The following is a 27,095-nucleotide window of genomic DNA, read 5'->3' as shown; positions in this document are numbered from 1 at the left end:
CTAGGCTCATGCCATCTCCAGCACGTGTCTTCTGCAGCGATAGCAAAAGAAGAGAGAGCATGGATGAATGTGTAGGGAAAGTTTTCACAGATCAGACCTGGAAGTGCTGCACATAATTTCTGCCTGCATTTCAATGGCTACATCCTATGGCAAGGGAAGGCTGGGCAGTGTAGTCCAGCTGCGTGCTAGGGCGAAAGTGGATACAGGCTGAGTGAACTGCTAGCCAATCTCTAGCCCAAGAGATAGAGACCTTGGGGTTAAGCAGGCAGGGGCTGCTGTAGGGTATTAATAAATTCAGCATGTATCTACTGAGTGCATGCTGTATATGTGTTGGATGCTGTGTTATGTGTTGAGGAGACTTTTGAGCAAAGGAACAACATGGTGAAAGCATTGTTTTGAGAAACCAGTCTGGTGGTCAAGTGTAAAGCAAGAAAGGCAAACTCTAAGTCGGGGTGGATGGTGGTGGTTGTCCTTCTGCAGCGGGGAACCAGTGAGGCTGTCTATACGTATAGCAGTATCAATATTATCAATAACAATCACAATTGCTATGTACTGTGCAGTATTATAAGCAGCTTTGCATAGTCATCACTCAAACTTATGATGCAAATTCGACCATTATTTCCTTTTATCAGTGGGAGAAAGCAAGGCTTTAAAGGATTTAATCATTTGCCCATATTCACATAAATCTTGGCAGGACCTGAGGATTTGAACTTAGGAAGTCAGTGTTATTTTATAGCTACTGTAGAATTTATAAAATGAAAATCTAATAGAAACATAATGAGTTTAAGTGTACAGTAATGAAAAACTCTGTTATTGATTTGAGAGGGTCACTGCAATTTACTAAAAGGCTTTATTAGTAAACTGAAAATGAAGAAGTAACATCAGAAAAACAGCCTGTTAAGAAGTATCACTATCCTTGGGCATACTTGATTGGATTTAGATCGATTTCTAATGAGCGTTCTTGGTAAATGCTAGGCTGCTTGTGAATATGACGTCTTTGTTAACTATAAGCACTCAAACAGATCGTTTATTATCTTTAATTCCTTATTGTGATAAATATGCCAGAACACCCATCTCTCTGTCTGATATCTTTGTCATGATCATAACATGTATAATCTTAAATAGTAAATGTAAAATAATATTTGTCTGATGGTTCCAGAAATATTAGCGGACACCAGAAGCTTTATGTTGTTGATGTGAAGTTCTATTTTTGGCAGTTGACTGTTGGGATGGCCCAGATGGAGAGCCAGTGGTCCACCACGGTTATACTCTGACTTCAAAGATTCTCTTCAGAGATGTTGTGGAGACCATTGACAAGCATGCCTTTGTGAAGAATGAGTAAGTACAGCAACGCTTGGCTGCTAAGCGAGCACACAGAGCACTGGCTGATGTACCACAACCACAACACTACACGCCCTTCCTTGGAGTCCTCATCTCCCTTTCTGCGGCCCTAGTTCTCTCCTTCCTTCCCAACAAAACGCTGTGAGCAAGTAATATGGGCTCCATGTTGGTAATTTCTCATGCTCCATTTATTTCTTCGCCCATTCTCTCTCAAGACATTGCCTCCTGGAAGCACGTTCTTGCAAAGACTGACCTCATTTCTACAGAGTGTTCATAAACTTTGGAAACAGAGGTTACTATACACGATAAATAGGTTATTGATATTATTTTACAATACAGTAAAATAGTAACAGCTAGGTTTTCAGACTTGTGGATGTCCTATATATACTGAAGTGTCCAGTATCCTTGGGTCGCTTTATTCTTCCTTGGCATTGGATAATGATCACTCTTTTCTCCTCAATACTTGCTTTCTTGGGGCTTCTATTATAATATTCCCCTCTATGCTGTCATTGCTTCTCACTCCTTTTTTGGCCTATGGTCTTCTATTCCATTTCCTCTTTCCTCTAATAATCACTATTTCTTAAGTTATTGCCATTGTTCTACTTTTGGGTTATTTAATTATATGTCCAGAACTTTCCCCGCAGTTTCAGAGCTATGTAGAAAAATTCTTAGTAAAAATCCATCTGAGTATCCCGTAGGTACCTCAAAATCAACAAGTGTCATTATTTCTTCAGGTATTTAATGGTGCCTACTCTAAGCGAGGCATACTGCAGTAGGTGCAGGGAACCACAGCACTGAACAAAAGAGAAGACTCCTGCCATCACAGAGCTCACATCCCAAATTGAACTCAGCATCTCATTCCGCCAAACCTCCTCTGGCTCTATTTCCGTTTAGTAAGGGGTAGCACTGTTCTACCAGTGTCTTTAGCCAAAAACTGAGCCATCCTAGATTCAGTCAGTTCTTGTCAATTCTACTTCCTAAATCATCTTTTGACTCCATTGCCTTCTCTCCATGTTCATTTCTCTTTGGGTCATCCTCCACACTAGTGCAATATTTTCCTTTCTGAAAACCTAAGTATGATGTTGTATATCTTAAAGTCCTTCAAAAGCTCCCTGGGACACACAGTCATGTCTTCCATGCCTTTCAGGGCTTGGCTTCTTCTTTCTCTTCCAGGGTCTTCTTCCACCATTGCTCCACAGAGATGGAGGATTCTGCCTTTATTGTCTCTTTGATTCCCTAGTGACCCCAGTTCTTTCACAACTCCTTACCTCGATGTGCTGTTCTTTCTGCCTGGCGCATTCTTCCCATTATTCCACCTGGCTAAGCTTTATTCATCCTTCAAGACTGCTTAGACATTGTCCCTCTGGCAAACTTACTGATACACCAGCTGATTTAAATGCTCCTTTCTCTGTTCTTTGCACCCTGAGCATATTTCTATTTTATCTATATAGCACTCTGTCATGACTATTGGCTTTCTGCCTTCTTTTGAGTCTTTAAGACCATGAGCTCATTGGAAATAGGGGGCTATGTCTTATTCATTCCTTATTGCCTAGCAGGTGCCCGCAATATACCAGACAGCTAAGAAATGACTTCTTTTGAATTAAAAGAAACAAAATTACAATTGTATAAAATTAATTTTATAAAAGTTAGTAGCCTTTAAAATTCTTAATATTTGGCCTTCTTATTTATTAACCATGAGGCTAAAATGCGGTTGGAATGAGAGACGCGTGCTGCATGGCAGGTTTGGTTTATGGTGTCTGCTACATACAAGAATCCCAAGTACTGAAATCGGACGGGTCTTTTCTACCCTGATTGCTACTAGTTTTAGCAAAGTCGATGAAGTGATTTTACCATTGTTTTCCAAAGTGTGAAGTTGGGTGTTGAAAAGCCCTGCCACCTTAGAGCATCCTCTGATGACTTGACAGTGCTTTACTTCGAGTTTGGGAATACTTAGGAGAAAAGCACTTCAAATGAAAAGTTGATATGCTTGTTTAGCACATTTTAAAAGTTCAGTCTTTTTCTTTTCTTTCTTAGGCCTTCTTTATACCCGGGTTTCTCAGCCTTGGAACTATTGACATTTTGGACCAGATAATTCTTTGTTGTAGGGAACTGTCTTGTGCATTGTAAGAAGGTTACAGCGTCCTGACTTCTCCACACTAAATGTCGTAGCATTCCCCGCACCCCCCCGCCCCCATATTGTGACCACCAAAAACGTTGACAAATATCTATTTGGGAAACCAGGCCTCATGGACTCCTTTGTCCCCTGTTGAGAAGCACAGCTTTACGTTGAGTATCATTAGATCCTAATAGGCTTTTTATAAACAGATGGTTAATTTAAAAATCCACTGTTAGAACACCTTGATGTGATTGCATAGACAATCTCTTGCTAGCTTGTTGTTGTTTTTCTCTCTTTCTAACACTCTGGGGTAAAACCCATGTGGACACAAGAGCAAACAGATTGGAGTAAGGTAACCCACTCCGGCCACAAAGGTTCATCTCTTCTATTACCTCGGCATCAGGTTTTACTAATGAGGAAAGGATGTAATTTCAGGAGGTCATAGGCCCTCCTGTGAAGCATGTGCTGTCATACAAGCCCAGAAGTAAAATTTTTTTCTCTGCATAGATATATTAGCCAATTTAAATATTGGTTTATATACTCTGGAAAATATATATGGCCTATTACTTCAGAAGATATATGACAGAAAAGTAGAAAAAAACAACAAGCTAAATTTGAAATAATTTCTTACTCTGAAGAAAAAACAACATCAGAAGAAGAGTAAGATCAGTGATCAGGCCGGGTTCCCTTTCTGCCTTGGCCACCAACTCCAGAGGCTGTCTTTGGTAATCAGTCTACTTGGGTTTCACGTTCTCTGCACAGGAAGCTGAGGACAGGGGGAGAGTGAATGCTTGACTTTTTTTCCTTTCTGAAAGTAAAGACTAGTATATAAAATTCTATCCAAGTGATTTTGAAATGCTTGCCATAGGATGCCATAAATCATGAAATTCCATTATGCTATTTTATCCTCAATAGTGATTTTCAAGCTGGGGGCAGATAATATATTTTTAAATATCTGTACTTAATGGTACTGTGTGGTCTGTTAGATATTTCTAGACATTTTTTAAATTGAATTTACTTAAGTTTTTATCCTGAAGTTTATTTTTTTTATTTGAGTATAGTTGACACACAATGTTACATTAGTTTCAGGTGTACAGCATAGTGATTTGATGAGTTTATACATTATGCTGTGCTCACGACAAGTGTAGCTCCCAGCTGTCACCATACAATGTCATTACAATACCACTGACTATGTGCCCTATGCTGTACCTCTTATTCCCATGACTTGTTTATTCCATAACTGGAAGCCCGTACCTCCCACTCCCCTTCACCCAGTTTGCCCAGCCCCTCATCCTCCTCCCCTCTGGCAACCATTAGTTTATTCTCTGTATTTATAGTTCTGATCCTGCTTTTTGTTTGTTTATTCGTTTTCTTCTTAGATTCCACATATGAGTGAAATCATATGGCATTTGTCTTTCTCAGTCTTATTTCACTTAGCATAATACCCTCTAGGTCCATCCATATTGTTGCAAATGGCACAACCTCATCCTTTTTTATGGATGCATGTATGTAATATGTAATATTCCATTGTAATATTCCACTGTATGTATGTATGTGGATGGATATCTTCCTTACCCATTTGTCTATCAAGCAATGGACACTTAAGTTGCTTCCATATCTTGGCTATCGTACATAATGCTGCAATAAACATACGGGCTTGTGTCTTTTTGAATTAGTGTTTTTGGGGTTTTTTGGGGGTAAATACCCAGCAGTGGAATTATTGGATCATATGGTATTTCTATTTTTAACTTTTTTGAGGAACCTTCATACTGTTTTCCACAGCGGCTGCACCAGTTCACATTCCCACCAAGAGCATATGAGGGTTTCTTTTTCTTCACATCCTCACCAACATTGTTTTATCTTTTGTTTTTGATTTTAGCCATTCTGGCAGGTGTGAGGTGATATCTCATGTGGTTTTGACTTGCATTTCCCTGATAGTGAGGTTGAGCATTTTTTTATGTGTCTGTTGGCCATCTGTATATCTTTTTTGGAAAAATGTCTATTTAGGTCCTTTGCCCATTTTTAAATTGGATTTCTTGGACGGCTTTTGGTGTTGAGTAGTATGAGTTATTTGTATATTTTGGATATTAACCCCTTTTTGGATATAACACTTGCAAATCTCTTCTCCCGTTTAGTAGGTTGCCTTGTGTTTTGTTGATGATTTCCTTCACTGTGGAAAAGCTTTTTATTTCAGTGGAGTCCCAAGAGTTTATTTTTGCTTTTATTTCCCTTGCCTCAGACATATCTAGGAAAATGTTGATCCAGTTGATGTCAGAGAAATTACTGTCTGTGCTCTCTTCTTGGATTTTTATGGTTTGAGGGCTCACATTTTAGTCTTTAGTCCATTTTGAGTTTATTTTTGTGTATGGTGTAAGAAAGTGGTCCAGTTTCATTTTTTTGCATGCTGCATGCTTGCAGTTTTCTCAGCACCATTTACTGAAGAGATTATCTTTCCCCATTATCTATTTTTGCTTCCTTTAGATTTTTGAATACATAAGACAAAATTACATTATATGAGTTTTCTTTCTTTAGGCTTATCTCTCTTAAAATTGTTTCTTTTTTTTTTCTTTTAAAAGAGATATAATGTATGTGCCATTTTTTAAATGCAAAATACTAAATGAAGTCATCCCACATGGTTGGTATTTTGTTCAGCCATTATGCCTGGCAAAATATATTTGGTCAGCAGAGTTTCTTAAAAAATGCATCTTCCATGAGACACCTGGGTGGCTCAGTCGGTTAAGCGTCTGCCTTTGGCTCAGGTCATGATCCCAGGGCCCTGGGATCGAGCCCTGCATCGGGCTCCCTGCTCAGCGGGGAGCCCGTGTCTCCCTCTGCCTGCCACTCCCCTTGCTTTCTCTTTCTCTCTCTCAAATAAATAAATAAAATCTAAAAAAGAAAAGAATGCACCTTCCATCTTTCTCATTTTAATCATCATGGCTCTCACAAATACTGTCACTAGGATTGTAAGAACATAATGAATATAGAATGATGTTCAAACACCCCTGCGAGGTGCCTGTACATGATGCCTTTAGAATCTGTCGCTGTGCTCTTAGGTTCCCGGTCATCCTGTCCATTGAGAATCACTGCAGTGTCCAGCAGCAGAGGAAGATTGCTCAGTACCTGAAAGGAATATTTGGAGACAAACTGGACCTGTCATCTGTAGACACAGGAGAGACCAAACAGCTTCCAAGCCCTCAAAGTTTGAAAGGCAAAATCCTAGTGAAGGTAATTACCGCAAGGAATGCAGTAAAAGGCATTAATGACCAACGAAGCCCTCCCTCCCTTCAGGACTAAAAACTGGTGTATCAAGAGAACAACAGAGTCAATCCATGAAGGATCGTCTTGATTTGTGTATGCATCTTGTTACACTTTGTTAATAGTTATACCTTCAGAAAGAGCTTGTTATTCACGGATCACGTGTTCTGGGATTTGTTTTTGTGAAGTGAGGAGATCAATACTGTAAGCCAAACATTTGCTATTTTAGCCTGTAAGAGTTCACCCTGGTGAGACGTGCATGTATCAGTGCAGGGGGCACAGAGGAAGAGGAGGCTCTTTGTGTCCATATCTGAAAGTACTTCTTTCAGATTCTTCTCTCCCACTTCAAGCTCCAATAACTGTCTGTCAAAGAAGAAAAGAAAAAAAAGAAAAAAGAACAAACAGACAATAGTCTTTACGGTTGATCAGCCTCGGTTATGTAAGTGAGAAGAGCTTGCTTCATAGCGGAGCTTAGGCACAGACGTAATGCCCCACAGGACTCGTGTGTATGCGAAGGAGCAGTAGGTGAACAGAATGACATTTTATGAACAGATTTTCTGAGGGAGGAAATTTACTACCTGCAATGAATATTATTAATAAAAAGAATAGCCAGAAAAAACAGTTATTTGAGATCTCACATGGCTGACTTTGTGATTTTACTTAATTCCAGTTAATTTTGTGTGTTTAGACTAAGTCCATCTTGGATAGTCGTATTATTTTGAGACTAAAGATCTAAGGAAGAGCAGCAGGGTATTAATATTCAAATTGGGTTACATTTTACTGAAAAGAAATGTGTATCAAAAAACAAATATCACAAAGGAGGCATAAGAAAGTCAAACAGTGTAATTTCCTAGGAATACTTTAACAGGGGCTCTAAGGGAGGGCAGCAAATGGGAAAGATGTGGAGTACTCATCTTTGGAATTGGTCAAAACCTATTTTTCTGTCAGTTACCTGAGAATTATAGACTGAATCCATCAAAGAGGTATTGTCGGGCATTTGTATGCGTGAAAGCATTTTGAATAAAAGCTCCAAATAATGTGGGAGATAACATTAAGGTCAATTTTCCTGAAGTCTTGCTAAAGCAAACTCTTATGTGGTAAAAAACTGATTGCTGGGTTAAAAAGCTAAATGTCACCTTAATAGCTTTGTAAATGTTTCCATGTTTCCTGTAGTTTTGAGCCAGCAGTCAGAAGGTTAAATGCAGAGTAAGTCCATTTAGCTGAAATACTTCCCTTTTGGACAGTGGAACTTAAGGTAGATATTTGATAGGAATTGAGTCCCTTCTGCATAATTGGACTTTGAGCCATTTGCCATAGAATGTCCTAGGGCTTATGGGAACCAGGGTGCACCAGAACCAGATGATCTTGGGCACTCATTGGGAGGAGTGGCAACAGCGTGGACTGCGAGCATTTCAAGGCATTTAAGGTTCATTTGCTAGTAGCAACGTTCTTTAGACTTTAAGGAGATCACCCAGATCTATGGGCCAATGAATTTCCATTTGAAGCAAAAAAAAAGGAACTGATTTTCCTACATTCCTTTAGGAGCAATCTTTGGTCCAAGAGGCACCATTTTAGTGGCTCCTTACCACTTTAGAGATTGACAAGTTGTTTATTATTATAATTATAATACACATACTTTCCAACCATATATATACACACCTATCTCCTGAAAAGCAAATGAAAAGTTGCTTTTGAACAAAAATAATAACAAACTTAGTAATTTTCCCTAGACTCTTATTGCTGAAAGAAACTGTAACTATCTGGTCCAAGCTTCTTACTTTTTACGGACGCAAATCATAGAGTCATTACCACACTCCTTGGGTCATGCAGCTTGGAGCTGAGTGGTAGCAAAGGTTCCAGTCTCTCACAATATTTCCATGTATCATGGACCAATTAAACTAATTCTTGGTAACTCCTGCATGCAATAGTCTGTAGATCAGAAAGAGACCCCTAAAAGACACCTGGGCCTTCTTTATTTATATCAACTGGACCACAACTAAGTTCCTTGAGTCATATTAAGTTCTGCCTTAATTTATTCTATAATTTCCCTTAGGTGTAACTGTTGGTTTAGAAGCATTAAGAAAGTGTTCTGTTGCATTGCTTTTCTTCCTATCTGCCTGGATAAATTATCTTTTGAGAACCAGGAATGTGGAAGAGTTGGAGAAAAATAAGGCCCTCATGTCTTTTAATGCAGTTTTAAATGGATGGAAAATTAGGGCACCTGTGGATGCTCAGGGCAGGAAGATTTCTCTCTCTGTTCTCTCACCCACCACCACACGTACATGAAGGGGGGCTAAAGCTGGGTACGGCTGTCCTATCAGCTCATCACTGTGTACCTCATGGTTACATTTGGTGGTATCAGAACTGTTTCTGTCATTCAAGGATTGTTACTCCTTCCTTGTGGATGTTACTTCTCATATTTGTTAGCTCTGTTTTGCTTTACATTTATAAAATATATTGGCTTTGTTCTATTTCAAAAGAGGGAATTGCTGTCATTACATTTTAAATGTCTTGTGTACAGGTCCATCTTGGTTGTCTGTCACTGTGCCCAAAACAGAGACTCTGAATAAGTAGTTGGTGGTGAATAAATGAAGGAGGTCGTTAACTTGCTGTCTATATGTTCCTGAACATGTCAACCGCTTAGTTGAGTACCTTATTTCTGGTGCTGCTATATTAACATAGCGACTCTATAGTGCCCTCTCAAATAAAGAAAAATAAATTCATTTTATAGAAACCTTCCGTATTAGAAAAGACTTAAAATAATATAGAGACATAAATACTTTAATTCTGAGCTGTTTCGTTGTTAATGATACACGGGAGGAAGTGAAAAAATGTTCTGCCACATTTACTTAGAATTATAGGTATGTATATATCCATCTATCTACATCTGTTTATCTCTAAACATGTTCGTGTGAAAAAGAAAGTGTAGTTTTCACTTTGCAGATAGCACGTACAAATAAGGAGTATAATACATATCAGTACAAAGGAAAATTAAATCTCATCCTTTTAATCCTATAAACGACCCTCTGTAAGTTGGAGAAAATAAAGAAGAAAAATTTAAATATCCAAACCCCAAGAGTTTGAAGTCTTAATATAGATCTTGCTTTCATTATGTAAATGATTTAATCAGCTTTGAAACTATTGCTGTTCTAAGGACCCAGGGTCAAGAGCTTTGGGTAATCAGGGAAGGTACAGGAAAATAGGGACAGAGAGTTCTCTGAAAACCTTACTATGCTGATGATCCTGTGCAGGGTGGGAGTGGGCGAGGGAAAATCCAGCATGCTGAAGAAGGCCAGTGATGGTGTGGAGAGCAGGAATACTAAAAGTCACTGGGGTTTGAGTTTAGAGAACATTAGCCTGGATAGCAGCCTGGGATGATATTTAGAAACTTATCATTATTTTTGGCTGCCAGGCATATGAACATCCTTCCATCCTCTTCCATCCCTGTATTTTAAGGAATCCCCTCACAGTGGCCAAAAATGCTGGACGTTTGCTTCTGTAGCGTCTCGGAGCTAGGGTGTAGGCACATGAAATAGATGCTACCAATCAAGTGAACCTGCCCCAGACAGCAGACATCTACGCTATTGTCATTTTTAAATTGGGTGTGTTATTCCTTTTCAGGGCAAGAAGTTGCCTTATCATCTTGGGGATGATGCAGAGGAGGGGGAAGTTTCCGACGAAGACAGCGCAGATGAAATTGAAGATGAGTGCAAGTTCAGGCTCCATTATGTGAGTTACAGATTTAGTTACAATTTTTACCCTCAATGTGTTGCAGTAAAAATTGCTGCTGTGTTGGAATCCTCACAATATGGTGGTTGTGGTGCAAAAGGAATATTTATTGAAAGTTGCTTTGTTTTGGGGCACATAGACACTCAGATGCTCATTGAGTCAAGGATTTCTGTGTCTTACAAGTTGGAAGGAATGTTCATGATGAACCGATCCGACCCTCCCTCTAGGGATCAATCCTTTACTGTTACAGCTTTGTCAAAACTCAAATTGCTGTTGGAAATGTCATGGTCTTTGATGAAATAAACTGGCTTTAGCATTCTCTCCCCTGCCTCCTGCTAGCAGCCTAGTTCACACCATGCTGCTTATAAAGGCTGGCTTGCAGAACACAGCTGCACGTGGTCTGCTTCTCTAGGGATGCCCATCCTTGCCCTAAGAAAATGTACCTTGGATCAGAGGATTTCCAAGCTCTTCCAGAAATGGGACTCTTGGCTAAATCTTTAATTTGCCGCATTTTCGATAAAGTTGCATAGGATCTTCATGATCCTTCAGAACCCTGTCCTAGATCAAGGCGCTGCCTTTGTAGAAAAGCATCATTTGGCCAGGTAATCTAAAGCAAATGCAAACCTAGAGGAAAAATGTAGAGCTTAAAGAGATACTCCCTCCTCCATCTCTTCTTGGCGGGGCTAGGATTTCTTGCCCCTCCCCCAACTCTACAACTCATATGATTGTCAGGGTCACGTGACAGCCTGAGAGTAGCACCCCCTCATGTTAGTTTGTTACAGGGTTTGCAATTTCATTTCTATGGAAAAGTGGTATTCCTGTAGAGATCAGGACTTATTCTTCCCTCTAAAAAACAGAGAAATTTTGTATAAAGTCTTCTAATTTGCATCATTGCCCTGAATTCATTTATTACATTACTAAAAACAGTCCATTCTCTTTGTAGTATATAGTAGTAACTGATATGGCTTCCTGTAGTTATCAAAGGGAGCCAGCATTATTACAAAGTGGGCATGAGTATAATGACAGCTGACCTCTCACTAGACACTTTTTCCTTGGCTTTAATGCAGTTTAAAAAGGATGAAAGTGGGAAAGATTCAGCCTGAATTGAAAAGGAATAATTACCATCTGTATTCATCTATTGTCTTTTAATAGTCTATATTAGCTCAATGAAATACCACTAATAGGGCTGTGGTCACAGAAAATTAATCTAAATAGATTTACATAAACGTAATTGTTAATATATTAAATTGTTTATTTTTTTCCCCTTCGAGATATTTACTATTTTTGTTATTACTTATATGCAATTATGGATAATGTAGCTCTATTTTTTAAGCTTTATTTTATAAACGAAATTTTTGTTTCTGATCTTCATTATCTTTGCATCTTATTTCCAAAATCTCTTGATTGCCAGCCTCAGAGTAGTCTATCATTTGAAAGCAGGGACTAAAGTATATAGTTAGGGAATGCTGTTTTTAGGGAAAATGAGTAGTGGAAATTTAGGTACTATCACAATGTAGTCATTTATTGCTCTGAGTAAAACCCAAGTTGTTCTGGTTTCTAAATCCACCCAGTTATATAATTTTTCCTCTAATATCAGTGAGCTCCTAACTTGTCATGTTAAGTATCTGTAATTATAAAGGAGAGTTCACTGTAGTTTTATGGAAACAAATCACTAACTTCACCTGTGAAAATATCCAGCTGCTTCCTCCCATCTTCAAAGCCTCCTAGTAGGTTTCTAGGAAGCCACGCAGGTAGATAGTTCAGAACATGATTCTGTAAAGATAGAGACAATCTTTCATTTGGATTCTTTGATCTGGGCTTTAGTAAAAGCAAAGAGCACCTGAATTGTAAAGTTTTACAGGCATTTCTTTGTTAGACTCTAGGAGAGAATATACATAAAGGAATGAATATTCTAGTGGAAATATATAAAGTTTTTACTCCACTTTTTTGACTCCTTTTTTCCTATTTTTAAGCTCTTTTTTTTTTTTTTTGAGCTCTTCTGAGAAAAGGCAAAGCTGTGTTTAGAAAGCCAAAGTGTTATTCGGTAATCAGTCAATTTATAGTCTTATTGTCAGCACAGGGCTCAGATGCCTTATCTGAGTGTCGAATGCAAATTGCCTGATCACATTTTTGCAAAAGAGGATGTACTGTGTGTGCATAGCTTATGTGAAACCAGTAATTACCTTAGAGGAGTTCTTAACCTCAGTTTTAAGTTAACAGAATGTGGCTAGATTTACAAATTATGTCTGAATTATTGCAATAAATAAAAATTTTAGCTTAGCATTCGTGAACACCAGGTCACTAATTCTCATGAGGCTTACACAAGATTCACGGGCACGTTCAACACATTTTTACTGAGCATCTCCTTTTGGAAATGCAGCCATCATGTTGTAGGTGTTGGGCACCTATCAGTAAACAAAACACAAAAATCTTTGCCTTCATGAAGTTTACACATTAATGGGAGAAGAGGAGGATAAAGAAGAAATAAAACAAATAAGTAATCTGCATAAGTACTAGGCAATGATAAGTGCTAAAGGAAAAAAAAAGGGAGGGAAGGGGTGCCTCAGTTGGTTAAGTGACAGATTCTTGATTTTGGCTCAGGTTGTGATCTCAGGTCTTGGGATCGAGGCTCAGGTGGGCTCCGAGCTCAGCGGGGAGTCTGCTTAAGAATTCTCTCCCTCTCCCTCTGCCCCTCCCCTCACTTGCACTCTCTCTCTCTCTCTCAATCTCTTTCCCTCTCTCTCTCTCAAATAAAAATAAGCAAATCTTTATAGAAGAGAGAGAAGGAGTGTAGAAAGTGTGTGTGTGTGTGTGTGTGTGGGCATACGTGCGTGGGCATGCATATATGTACTATGTGAAGAGTCTACTGAAGTTTTAGATAGGATGGCCAGGAATGGTCTCACAGAGAATATAACAGAAGAGCAAATACCTGAAAGTAGTGAAGAGTTAGCCATGTGGATATCTGGGGAAGAACATTCTAGGCAGAGGGAACAGCAAATGCAAAGGTCAGAAGCAGGACTTAAGGTTCCCCTGCGTTACCTGGTGTTAGAAGCAGAATGGGAGGCAGGACCCTCATACAGGGTTTCTTATTCCTCCTGGTCTACTGTTACTTTTTTTTTTTTTTTAAGATTTTATTTATTTATTTGAGAGAGAGAATGAGAGATGGGAATGGGTCAGAGGGAGAAGCAGACTCCCCGCCAAGCAGGGAGCCTGATGAGGACTCGATCCCGGGACTCCAGGATCATGACCTGAGCCGAAGGCAGTTGCTTAACCAACTGAGCCACCCAGGCACCCTCTACTGTTACTTCTTAAATAGTTTTTTTTTTTTTTTTTTTTTTTAAAGATTTTATTTGTTTACTTGAGAGACAGAAAGAAAGAGAGTGGGCGGGAGGGAGAAGAAGAGAGAATCTGAAGCAGACTCTGTGCTGAGTGCAGAGTCTGATGCAGGGCTCAATCCCACAACTGGGAGATCAGGACCTGAGCCAGAACAAAGAGTTGGGGGCTTAACCGACTGAGCCACCCAGGCGCCCCTAGTGTTACTTCTAACGAAGGGATTCAGATCACACTGAAAGTTTTTTGCTTGTGTAATAAATTCTCTCTGTTGTTGAATTAATTGAATCCTTTAAGCTTCTGCCTTGTATGATTTTGTGGCTTCAGCCACAGAGAAAATCTGGCCCATGATATATAAGCCCCATGGAGAAGCCAGTGTGTTGTTCAGTGACTCAAGAATCACACAGCTCAAAGACACAGAGGACAGTTTCCTTTCAACCGCCGTACAGTTATCTAACCAATTTGATTCAGGGAGGCCAACTCACCGTTATTCATCTTTACGGGGTCCTCTAACGTCAGTGTGACTTATGGGCTTTGCACCCCTGTATTTTGACTTTAGTGGCCTTTTTTATCTTCACTGAGTTATTCACTATCTTTTTCCTTGTGCACTGTGAATCCGTATTCAGCCAGCCTCTTAGGCACAGACATTAGCTCTCTGCCTTGTACGTGACGCTCATAAACACTAAGCCTTCCGACAAGTTTTAAATGAGCCCTTGTACAGGAACACATAACAACTTTTTCACAGCCTGTAAAGAACCCAGAACCATTCCTGATGCATGATTTGTGCCCAATAAATATTAGATATTGTTAGTAACAGGAAATAGCAAGAGCAGCACAATTATTGCCAATGCAAGTCCCGAGCTGGTCCTTGAGCAGAGTGTGTTTTCAGGGAGCTGCAGGAGCAGATGGGAGACAGCAGAGGACAGGAGCACATGCACAGACTTGAACCGCCGAGAAGCTCTTCTCTAGCCCAGGACCCTCAGATACGAGGCTGGGAAAGCTCAAGGCCCTCACGAAGGGTGGCTAAGAGACACAGAGGCAGAAAGATTCCAAAACTTGTCCTGTCTCCAGATTTCAGCCTGGGGGCGGGGGAAAAAGGCATTTGGGGATGGTGAGATATTCCAGTGTTTGGTTTGGTTTTGTTTTGTTTTAAAGTAAAGGTCCTCAGCGTTGGCTGCACATTGGAATGACAGGGGAGCTTTCAAAAATCCCAATGCCCAGGTCCTGGCCCAGAGATTCCCACATGACTGGTCTGGGGTGGGGTTTGCTTCCCAGTCTGGAGTGGTAGCCGGTGGTTCTGGCTCTTTGCTTTTCTAGCTGTCCTTCGATTTCACACTGGAGAACAACCAAGAATGTGTTTGTGTGAGTTATCTATTTTTGGTCGATATTCCTAGGACAGACTGACCTCTTAGAAATAGGAATTAGGAACTCCGATTTCTTCTCTGGTGGAAACTACTCCCAACCATAGTAAAGGGCTGCTTCCTGCACATGCGCTGCCCCCCTCCTCCCCCCTCCAGCTGCAACATCCTTCTTCCACCGCCCCCCTCCTCCCCTGCTCCAGCTGCAACATCCTTCCTCCACTGCCCCCCTCCTCCCCCCTCCAGCTGAACATCCTTCCTCCACTGCCCCCTCCTCCCCTGCTCCAGCTGCAACATCCTTCCTCCACTGCCCCCCTCCTCCCCCCTCCAGCTGCAACATCCTTCCTCCACTGCCCCCCTCCTCCCCCCTCCAGCTGCAACATCCTTCCTCCACCGCCCCCCCAGCTGCAACATCCTTCCTCCACCGCCCCCCTCTCCCCCTCCAGCTGCAACATCCTTCCTCCATGCCCTCCCCCAGCTGTAACATCCTTCCTCCACTGCCCCCCCTCTGCCCCGTCCAGCTACAACATCCTTCCTCCGCCGCTGGCTCAGGGAACAAAAGAGCAAGATGCATATGGCTTTCCGCTGTGGTCCCAGCTGCGGCTGCACACTAGCTGGCAGGCCGCAGGGCTAAGTGTCTGTCTCAGCTTTCTTTCAGCAGTGCTCCTGGGTTCCAAGACCGAATGATAACATATTAATGAAACCTCAGCCCTACATGTATTTGTTCTCCACAGCTGCTAATTTTCTCGTGCTGTAAATCACAGAGAAGAGAAGGATCAACAGGCAGTACTATCATTCCTTCGGCAACTCCCAGGGTTTGGAGGATGTGAAGTGAATAATTAGAGCCTTTGTGTTAAGCCTCCATTATTTCCAGCACCGGCTGGCCGGGCTTTGTGTGTGCAGCCTTGCTTTGCTGCCTGTGACAGTGTCTGGGCATAGCGGCCACAGTTCATCTCCTCCCCGTCTCTGACTTGTGCGGCCCCGAGCCAGGGAAGGGAACTGAGGTTTGTCGGGGGCCTTCTGTGACCTGGGCATGCTGGGTGCTCTCACATGCCTTCTCTTTTGGGGTCTCCCAGCAGACGTGCCCCCTGCCAGGCTCTGGGTCACTGGATCCAATGTGCTGGGAGTTGGACCCCTGGAGTTCTCTTCCTTCTGAACTTAAGTGAAACCTACGCTTTCCCACAGAGGGATTGTGGGGACGTATTTCCCAGATGTCCTATAGGTTGTCAAAACATAAGCCTGCTCGTGATTATTTTGACTCAAGAATTTATCTCTTTCTGTAACCGTAGTAGAGGGATGGCTGCAGCATTATATGATGAAATAGACACAGAATTTTGAATCAGAAGTCCTAGATTCAAGTCCCTATGCGGCCACTTCCTAGGCATGTGCGTTTGGACAAGTTTTGAATCTTTCTGCCTCTATATCATGACTAAATTTGGCTAACCCTAGTGGCTGCCTTCAAGGGTATTGGGCAGCTCAAATGAAGTATCATTATATGACTGTACTTTGTGAACCTTAGCACGATATACAGTCTTGGTTGCTTTTTTTATATTTCCCTGTGCTTTTTTCTCCACGTTCGTATGGTTACTGGCTCTTACTGATACTGTTTGTTTTCTCCACACTTTCACTCATGTTGGAATGCTGTCCCTCTACTCTCTGCCATATTATCAATTCACTCATTGTAGGAGGTTGATGTGGGGCCACCAAAAGGTATGTTCAAGCCTTACCCCCGGTACCTAGGAATGCGACCTAATTTGGAAAAGGAGTCTCTGTAGATGTTATTAAGTTAGGGCTGTGGAGACGAGATCATCCTGGATTAACCAGGTGGGCCTTAAAAATCCAATGACGAGTGTCCTCATAAGAAGAGGAGACACAGCAGAAGCTGGGGACACATGGAAGAAGGCCACGTGACTATAGAGGCAGAGACTGGAGTTATGCTGACAAGCCAAGGAACACTAGGAGGCACCATAAACTGGAAGAAGCAAGGGGAGGATCTTTTTCTACAGGAGGGAGTCTAGCTCTGCTGACGTGTTGATTTCATACTTCCGGCCCCTAGGACTGCAAGAGAATACATTTCTGTTGTTGTAAGCTACCGGATTTGTGGTAACTTGTTACAGCAGCCATAGGAAATGAATACACTCATCTTCCAAGGCTTGGCTCAGGTTTCCTCTGTTCTTGGAGGTCTTTCCCACCTTCCCAAGCCTGGGGGAGGTGCCCCTCCTGTGTCTGCCCGTGATCCCCCTGACTTCTGTCACTTGCACCTGCTTGTGTCATCAGCCGTTCAGGTGTCTGTCTTCTCCGTGACACCGAGGGTTCTGTGGCAATGGGGTTGGGCTTTAGTCACGTTTCTCACCCAGCGTAGAGCAGGCAGCTCCGTGGGTTTGTTGTGTGCGAAATGAAGTTTGCTCTCCAGCTCTCCTCTTTGTTAAATCCCTCCCCAGCACACTGGCCTAAGCTCTCCGCGCTGGTAGAGGGAACTAGGGTGTCTGGCTTTTCCTCTCTAGGCCCCTGTCTTCTTTCTGCATAGGCTGCCAGGTTACTATTATTTCTAGAATACTACTCAGACACTTAGCTATCCGGAGGCTCTCAGCAGCTCCCCACCTCTTGCCTGCAAGTACCTTTGCCATCTGGCCCTAAGGTACATTTCCAGCTTTCTCGGCCAGGCCCCTCCTCCACGAACTTGTGCCCTAGGAAACGCCTGCCGGAGCTATGGATGACAGGGAGCTCTCCATCGCTGTTGCAGAGACCCCAGGTCCTTCCCCCTCTTCTTGGGGGACTTCTTGGTCCCTGGGGTGGGAGTGCCGCGTTCCTCAGAACTGCTGTTGCACTGGCCGTCCGCGCTTCGCTTCCGTAGGCCTCTCTAGGGTCTGTGCTGTCCCCGCACATGAGCTCTTTCCCATCTTTGCATCTTCTGCAGGACCTGAGGGCCAGCACTGAAGCGAGGTGCCTTGTTAACTGGATATATTAAAGACATTCATGCATGTGATTTTAATACCGGGAAAGTCAGCTACCTATTCTGATGTAGGCTTAGTTCCCCCAAATTTCCCATAGGGCATTTATGTGGCGTCTCTCTTACCAGATTCTGTGAAAATGGAAGATGTTACTAGAAAACTGCCTGGTTCTACAGGGTTTACATATAATGACCTCTTAGTAACAAATGTGCCAGTAGAAAACAGGTCTTAAACTTTTGGTGAGGAATGTAGGCATTTTCCTCATGGAGGAGGACCACTTTCTTGCCCTGTGGCTGGGCTGGCCTTCAGCAGGTGGCAGAAGAATTAAGGATGGGTGCTGGATCTAGGGAGACGTGAAAGGAGCTAAGGAGCCTGGGGCCGCTGGGGTCAGGCAGAGCAGGGTGGCCCAAAAGCCATGCTAAGAAAGACTTCAAGGAAATCTGTGTCCCTGGGTCACCTAAAAATTGCCTCAGTTTGTCATCTGGACACAAGCATAGCTTTATTATCCAAAACATTTGAAGTTATTTGTGATCTTAAAGTAATTTTAATGATGAATCATGGCACAGGTCAGTAGTGAGTTCCCTTTAGTTATACATTGGGATCAGAGGTAGGAAGAAATTTTATCTCAGAATAATCCTCAATTCCAGAGATTTTCATAGCATTCTTTTCCCCTCAGTGAAGGAAGTGATTTTTTTAAATAGCATATTTTTTGCTCAATTTACCTATGTAGATATAGAAAATTTAGTTTTCAAAAACTCTCCTTCACCTTCCCTCTATTGCAAGTGCAACGTAGCATGGTAGGAAGGATTTAGGGGCCCTAAGTTTGAATTCTGCCTCAGGTACTAGCTTTGTAACCCTGAGCAACTTAATTTCTCTGAACATCAGATTCTACATCTCTGAAATGAAAATGTTAAGACCTTGTAAGGTTCTCGAGGGTTGGATATAGTCAGAGTAATCATTATTTGGGGGGATCAGTGTGTGTGTGGGGGGAGACTAAAATGGTATAATGTGCTTAACTTCTTCAGGTAATTGAAAGGTAATCGAATTATAGAAGCAATGTTGGCTTGAATGAGGGTTGTGTTCTCATTCCGTGTTTCTTAAGGGAAATAATTTCCATTGCTTAATTCTTTGCAGAATAATGGGACCACTGAGCATCAGGTGGAATCTTTCATACGGAAAAAACTGGAGTCACTGTTAAAAGAATCGCAAATTCGAGACAAAGAAGATCCTGATAGTTTCACGGTGAGGGCTCTACTCAAGGCCACGCACGAAGGCTTAAATGCACACCTGAAACAGGTACACAATTCCCTCTTGTACTTGCCCTTCGATAGGAAAAAGAAAGGACCTCATATTCTGTTTTTGATCATTTGTCATTTGTGAAATTCTCCAGCTTCTTCCGTTTCTCTCCTCATATTGCTCGAGAATTGAAAATCTCCTATTGCGAAATGATGTGAGAAATTGTTAAAAGTGGATGGGCAGGGGTAACTCAAATTCTGCTTCACTGGGACCCTCAGGACAAAGCACAGTGGCCCCGGGCTCATCTTCCCCATGCCTGCTCAGCTGAGGGAAAAGGCTCGAGCCCACCGTGTGGGGCAACCCCCACCTCTCCCCGGCCGGTCGTCCTCCATGCTGCATTGACTGGACCTCCCGAGCGCGTCTTCCATCTGTCCGCTTCTCGTGTCCGTGGCTGAGTCCTCATCTAGGCCAATGTCAGCTGTCACCTGGACCTTTCTTGCCCTCCTTCAATCTGATCTCCACTCTGAAATTCACATGATGTTTTAAAAATGGAAATCTGGGACGCCTGGGTGGCTCAGTCGGTTAAGCGTCTGCCTTTGGCTCAGGTCATGATCCCGGGGTCCTGGGATTGAGCCCCACATCAGGCTCCCTGCTCCGCGGGGAGCCTGCTTCTCCCTCTGCCTCTCTCTCTCTCTCTCTCTCTCTCTCTCTCTATCTCTCATGAATAAATAAATAAAATCTTTAAAAGAAAAAAAAATAAAAATGGAAATCTGATGTCACTCACTCTGCTGTTCAAAATTCTTCAGTGGCTTCTCGTTATGATTGGGATAAATTACAAACTCTTTAACCAGGCTTTCAAGGACCTGTGTCGTTGCATCCTTATCTACCTCTCAGATCTTCTCATTTTCCCTGTCACACTGCTTCCCACAATTGTCCCACCAGTCACAACTGTTTGCATGTCATGGTCTTCCTCACGTTCTTTTCTCTCTGCCCGGAACACTCCATTCCTGCCTCTGCTCTTGCTAACTCCTACCTAGTCTTTTAAATTTCAGCTTCACTGTGATGCCCCAGATGAGTCCTGCCTTGGCCTGGGATTAGGTTAGTTATCCCCTTTATATTGTCCATGGTAGCCTGTTACAGCTTCTCTTTTCTGAAAGTTTTTTTTGTTTTTTTTTAAAGATTTTATTTATTTATTTGAGAGAGAGAGAGAGCACATGAGAGGGGGGAGGGTCAGAGGGAGAAGCAGACTCCCCGCCGAGCAGGGAGCCCGATGCGGGACTCGATCCTGGGACTCCAGGATCATGGACCTGAGCCGAAGGCAGTCACTTAACCAACTGAGCCACCCAGGTGCCCCTGGTTTTTTTTGTTTTAACACATATGCAGTTATTTGCTCAATATCTATCTTCTCAACTCGATTATAGATTCCTTGAAGACAAAACCATGCCAGTCTTAATAACCATTATTTTTCTGACTTGTTACATGAAGTTGCTGAAGGAATGAATGGTTTGGGCTCCAGCTGAGATTTTAACTCTGTTTCCTAATAGAAATGTCAGAAGTGGACAAGGAAAAAGAAGGGTGGGTTTATTGATATTATCATTGCGGGGCATTGAGGGCACTTACTCTGGCCTAGAGGAGACCCTTGGGGTCACTGGCTCCGCTAACAGCAGATTTCCCTGCTACTGCCGCCTGCCCTCCGGGACTCAGGGGTCCCCAGGCAGAGGGAGGATCATATGGGGTGACCATGCTTGAATCTAAGTGGCGACTCAGCATTGGTGGTTACTCTCTAGAGTTTGTGCTGAGCTCTGGTTGGGCAACTTAGCTCATACACCCACCCCTCACCTAATCACTGTGGCCCTGAGTACATGTCCTGCCTGGAACGATAACTTGCCAAGGATGTAGGGTAATATTGGCTTGTGAATGCCAGGGAACTTACTGCTGGAAGTGGTACCAAGGTCAGCCCCTCGGACGCTGCATGTTAGGCAGAATGGAATACTGGCGAGGCCACCGAAATGTAAATTACAGTATTACCGCCCTTACCGTTGATCATATGATTCTGAATTTTCTTAAAAGTTTCTATAAATAGCAATAACTTCTTCCCCTTCACCCTCCCCTTCCAGCCACTTAGTTTTAACCACACAAATGTCTGTAAAATTGGTTAGCTCATTCGGTTAGCTCACCTTGATTTCTGCTTCTCATTCTTCGTGAACTCTCATTGGTTAATCTGGGCCGGCCACTTCCCCTGACGCTTTTGGAGAAGTCTTTGCTCCATCTTAGGTCATTCCAATTGGACAGGCCACAGCAGGTCTTAGAGATTTGGGATGAAACAAATTAAACCCATCCTTCTTTTGCTCTTCATGGAAGAAATCCTAGTGATAATTTCCCTATCAGGTAAGATGGTAAGGGATCTCAAATTTCCAACATGTGGTGGAACAAAACTCATCCCCCTTTTTCTTATTTTTTACTTTTCATTCAATCTGGGTGACCATAAGAATGCATTATACTCATAACGTGGAGCCTGTGACTTTAATAAACTGGGCTGTGAAGTGTTGAGGTTTTTAACGCTGCTGTTAGTTTTTAAAACATGGTTCTGGGTTCAGTGGGCAAACAAAGACGAGTCACTGTTGAGATATATATTAAATGAGAATATATGTAATGCACTTAGCATAATCCTTGGGGCATACTGGGGCCTACTAAATAGGATGACCATACCCTTCAACTTAAATGGGACAGCCCTGCTTTATACGTATTGTCCCAGCGTGATTGTTAAAAGCGCCTCATTTCACTCTTCAAAGGGTTTGTTTTGGACAATAAATAACATGGTCCCCTGACTGGTAGGTGCACTATTCGAAGTAGAAAGGGATTCAGAGGTTAAGTGATCCATTCCTCTCCCATTCCACAGGTAAGAAAACTGAGGTCAGGAGAAGGGGACAAATGGACAAAGGACATTTAGCTACTTGGTGTCAGAACTGGGTCTTCTAACTTAGAAAGCGTATCTGGCTACCTTCTTAACTCTAGGGTTTTTGAACAGTTAATGATCAGCTTCAGTAGATCTTCGAAAGGCAGTCAATAGACATTAACCAGTCCAGTGAAATTACCCTGTAACCCCCCTCCCACCCCTCCAGCACTTTCTGAACTATCTCTTTCCCCAATCAATTCTTAACCTTTCCCCATCCCCACTCCCAGTTACATCTTTGATTAGTTTCTATGGATATACATCAGTGCCTCCCTGGCCTTTTGCTCACCCACATTTATTCCATTTATGTGGTTATCTCCGCTTCTTCTTTCTTAGCCAGAAGGCCTAGGAGGCTAGGGCCTGCTGATCTCTCCTTATACCATGTCCTTAGCTGTGAACCAGCTAATACATATTTTTAGGGGTGACAATTGAGAAAGAGCCTAAACCCCTTTGGCCCGGTGGGCTTTCTTTCCCCTAATGAGAGGTGGGCTTGAGTGAGGAGATCTCTAGCCTGGGAAAATTAACCCACATGAGGAAAATTTCGGAGGCTGCCGTACCTCTTCTAGATGCTCACCACAGAGGGAATTAATTTCAATGAACAGATAAGCTCTGCTGTGGTGTGCTTAAGCAAATAAAAACAATCTTAATACCTAATACATGTATTGGGTTTTATTTATCTTTAATGTTTTACAATCCCAGGTAGCAGTATTCAAGCAATGTGATGATGATGATGATTTTTTTAGTCAACAGAATTGGCTCTTAAAGACTTTTGGCCATTTTTCAAAATCAAATCTACTTTTAACTAAAGATGATTATCTCCGCTCGGGGCATTCAGAAGAATACATCTTGTGCTGTGGAGAGTCTTGTGACCAGGCACTAGAGGGACTGGCACAGCTGGACATTCCTGAGAGGCCCTTGACACCAGTTTGGGGAAGCGGTTGGCAGTTACTGTCTCCTGGTTGGTGCCCACACTTCTCCAGTCCAGTGTCTCCCTCTCTTGAGGCAGACTCCACAACTTTTGGGGTGGTGAAGGTGTGGAACAGGAGGAAATGGACGGGACCTGCTTGTTCTACCCTAAGCCAAAGAGGGTTCCCCGCCATTTCACCAGAACTAAGGCAAAAACACAAGCGAGGAAGAGAAATAGTCATATTATGTTTTATTTACTCAGCATCCAGACGTGAAAGAAAATGGAAAGAAATCACATGGACGATCCCTCATGACCAACTTTGGAAAACATAAGGTATGAATTAAGAGTGACAAAGGTACATAATCCAATTAATTTAAAGAGACTGGAAAGTAACAGGACAGTATCATCATAACCTTGGAATAGCTGAAGATTTCTTAAATAGGGCCCCAGAAAAGAAAAAGATTGATAAGCTACTTTAAAATTTAAGAACCTCTCAGGAAATTCTTATTCTTATTCCTTAATAAGCAAGTTGCATACTGGGGAAGAGTATTTTTGATACACGTATCCAACGAAGGACTTATATCCTGAATATATAAAGAATTCCTACAAATCAATACAAAAGATACCATAATTTTTTTAAAAAAATTTATTGATTTGAGAGAGAGAGAGGGAGAGTGAGAGAGCACGCACAAGTTGGGGGGAGGGGGAGAGGGAGAGAATCTTCAAGCAGACTCCTAATCCCACGACCCCATGAGATCATGACCTGAGCCAAAACCAAGGGTCAGATGCTTAACCAACTGAGCCACCCAGGAGCCCCCATAGTATTTTTTTTTTTTTTTAATGAGCAAAAGACTTAAGTGGTCTTTCACAAAAGAAGATTTCCAAATGGTTAGTGTGGAAAAGGTGCTCACCCTTATCAGTCCTCTAGGAAATGCAAATTAAATGATGATGAGATTTCATATATACCCATATATATACCCATCACAATAGCAGACATAAAACGATTGACAGCACCAAGGGCTAGTGAGGGTGCTGAGCAACTCGAACTTTATTCACTACTGATGGGAATGTGCATTTGTGCAACGCTTCACACTATTTCACAGCATCTACATCTAAAGCTGTGTTATGCACCATGTCTTACCAGTTCCGTTGTGTTTCAGCCTCATGACATATACCTAATATTTGTAGTGGCATTAGTTGTAATAGTACAAACAGGAAACTGTTCAAACGTCTGTCAACAGTGGAATGAATAAAAATTGTGGTGTATTCACATAAGGGAATATTTTTCAGCAATGAAAATGACAAAATTACAACTACATGCAATAATATCTTTATAAACATGACATTGAGCAAAAGAAGCCAGACCCAAGATAGTACATACAATTTGGTACGATTTATATGAAGTTTAAGAATAGGCAAAAAAGATCTCTGAGGTGTAAGTCAGGATAGTAGTTAGCTTTGGGGAGGAGGTAATGACTGAATGGAGAATCAGAAGGCTTTTGGGCACCTAATACTTCATTTCCTCATTTGGGTGGTATCATTTTGTGGAATGTCGTCATGCTTAAGATTGTTGTATTTTTCTACATGTATGCTATGCTTCAATAAAAAGGTAAAACATAGTATATGAAGAACCAGTTATTGGGTGGTAAACTTTAAGCATGAAGTTTCTGTAAGGCCATTTCTTGTACTTTAAGGAATGTTGTATCTGGAGTTTCTTGCTCCATCAATAGGATAATTTATTAAAAGGTTGGACAGAGTAGTTGTTATAATAAGAAATTGAAAAAACCAAAATGTTCACCCATAAAGACTTCTTCAGTCCATTATTCATTCACATAATGGACAATTATGCAGCCACTGAAAGATGAAAGAATACTTTAGCTATGATAGAATTAAAATTGATTAGACCTCAAATCATAAGAGTGAATGTCCACAAGACTATTTATGGGTTATTTATTTTTTTTAAAGATTTTATTTATTTGAGAGAGAGAATGAGAGAGAGAGAGAGAGAGCATATGAGAGGGGGGAGGGTCAGAGGGAGAAGCAGACTCCCCGCTGAGCAGGGAGCCCGATGCGGGACTTGATCCCGGGACTCGATCCCGGCACTCCAGGATCATGACCTGAGCCGAAGGTAGTCGCTTAACCAACTGAGCCACCCAGGCGCCCCGTGGGTTATTTTAATAAATATGAAGAGTATTTATGTTGAAAGTCAATATTCTGTAGCTTACAGAATGACTTTCCACACCACCTCATTTAATCATCACAGCACTAATCCCTTAAAATTGTTGTTACTCTCCTTTCCTTAAAACAAAAACAAAAACAAAAAAAAACCATAATAGGAAGCTAGAGAGGTTGGCCAACTAGCCCGCTTAGTGAGAGGCCAAGCTGGAATGTGATATCATCAGATGCCGGTGTTCCACACCATGCACTCTGAGGCTCTCAAAACATCAGTAACACCTGAGAAGGTTCTAGACTAAATTGGCGCCGTACTGTCAGTGAAATAGACTTGACTGTGTTTATGCCAGCAGTGTGGCTTGGCGTTTTATTTGTTGAGTAAGAGAAACTCTGGAGGGTGATGTGGTTCCATGGTAATGCAGGGGTGGGCTCCCTTTTCCTTTCTAAGCTGCAGTCCTCAGATGTCTAGGGTACCCTCTAAAGATCTTACCTTTGTTTGTGGAAGCTGTTGTTTTGGTGCTGAGTTTTTCTGCAATTACAGGGTCCCTTCCCATCATTTGTTTTTTCTGTTATGTATTGCCCAATATTGGGGTTATCTCTAATGTGTTGGGATAAAACAGCATCATTCCAAAGCCTTTATTTCTGACAGCCTTTAGTCCTGCTGCCTTTCAGCCTGAATCCTGTGGGTAATAATTTTTATTCTGTTGGTAGAAATTAAAATGGGTCAAAATCTCAAAAGTGCGGTTTGACTTAGACAGTTACTTAAGTGCACGCTAATCAAAAGCAGGAAAAAGTTATTCATAAAAAAAATTACTACTTGTCTTTTTTGTCAAATCTGTCTTTTATAAGTCAGCAAGAATAGTGAATTTCCTAAATAAAAGAACATTTTATCCCCTTATAATCATTTGAATAGATATTATAACTATGACCCTTCTGCTCTTGAGACCTTCAATACATGACCTATAGTCTTTCTAAAAGACACATCTTTTGTGGCTTAGAAGTCAGTTTTACAGTAAGAAACCCTCAGTTTTGCCTTAATATTATAATATAATTATGATCATAGACTTGCTTGTTATTAGTGGTAAGGCAAGCTGCAATATTAGGTTAATTTGTTTTCTTCCAAGTAATTATCCTTTTTGCATATATTATAATGCCCAGTCCATTCTCTGTATGTTGTGGACGTACCTGATGCCGTGAGTTTGTTGTTAAGTTTACTGTGATTTTCCAGCAGAAAACCACAAAATCACGGTCTAAGTCGTATAGTACTGATGACGAGGAGGACACACAGCAGAATCCTGGCAAGGAGACTGGCCAGCTGTACAGGTAAGAATGTGTCTCCACGTGTCTTGCTTAGACTCCTGGGGCCTCTTCAGCTTGTCTCTTGTAGTTGTATGTGGCTAGAGAAGTGGATCACAAGGCCAAGTGCTCAGTGCAGCAGGACGTGGGAAGAGGAACTGGGTATGAGGTAATAACACATGGAGGGGCTTACACTGTGCGCCTGGCACCCAAATGCTAGCTGTAACAGTGGTCAGGTGTCTTCAGAGAAGAGAGGGCAGCCACAGGAGCTAGTCTGGGGGGTTCTCCTAGGAGACGGAAGGAGATGATGGGTGATGAGCACATGTGAACAGCTAGATATCTGAAATCAGCCAGACTTGAAACTCTTGTTCCTTCGCCACTAACATGGGACAAGTTAGGCTTCTCATATGTTTCAATTTCTTAGGGTCATTGTGAGGATTAAAGGAATTAA

The 27,095-nt window shown here is 41.9% G+C and overlaps 1 protein-coding gene across 3 annotated transcripts in view; it reads left to right on the top strand.

The window, feature by feature from the left end:
* PLCH1 (phospholipase C eta 1) overlaps positions 1-27,095 on the top strand; it is a 174,856-nt gene that overhangs the window by 129,325 nt on the left and 18,436 nt on the right. For all 3 annotated transcript variants that reach the window (XM_034997536.1, XM_034997531.1, XM_034997524.1), the window contains exons 8-13: positions 1,218-1,338; positions 6,511-6,682; positions 10,334-10,441; positions 19,215-19,376; positions 23,438-23,509; positions 26,580-26,671. In XM_034997536.1, the coding sequence (XP_034853427.1) occupies positions 1,218-1,338; positions 6,511-6,682; positions 10,334-10,441; positions 19,215-19,376; positions 23,438-23,509; positions 26,580-26,671 (727 nt within the window). The remainder of the gene's footprint in view (positions 1-1,217; positions 1,339-6,510; positions 6,683-10,333; positions 10,442-19,214; positions 19,377-23,437; positions 23,510-26,579; positions 26,672-27,095) is intronic.

This window comes from Mirounga leonina, unplaced genomic scaffold (genome assembly GCF_011800145.1).
Source record: "Mirounga leonina isolate KUSES-001 unplaced genomic scaffold, KU_Mleo_1.0 Mir_115, whole genome shotgun sequence".
In the NCBI taxonomy this organism is placed as follows: domain Eukaryota; kingdom Metazoa; phylum Chordata; class Mammalia; order Carnivora; family Phocidae; genus Mirounga; species Mirounga leonina.
The sequence above is the reverse complement of the archived record's forward strand: the minus strand, read 5'-3'. Positions and strand labels throughout refer to the sequence as shown.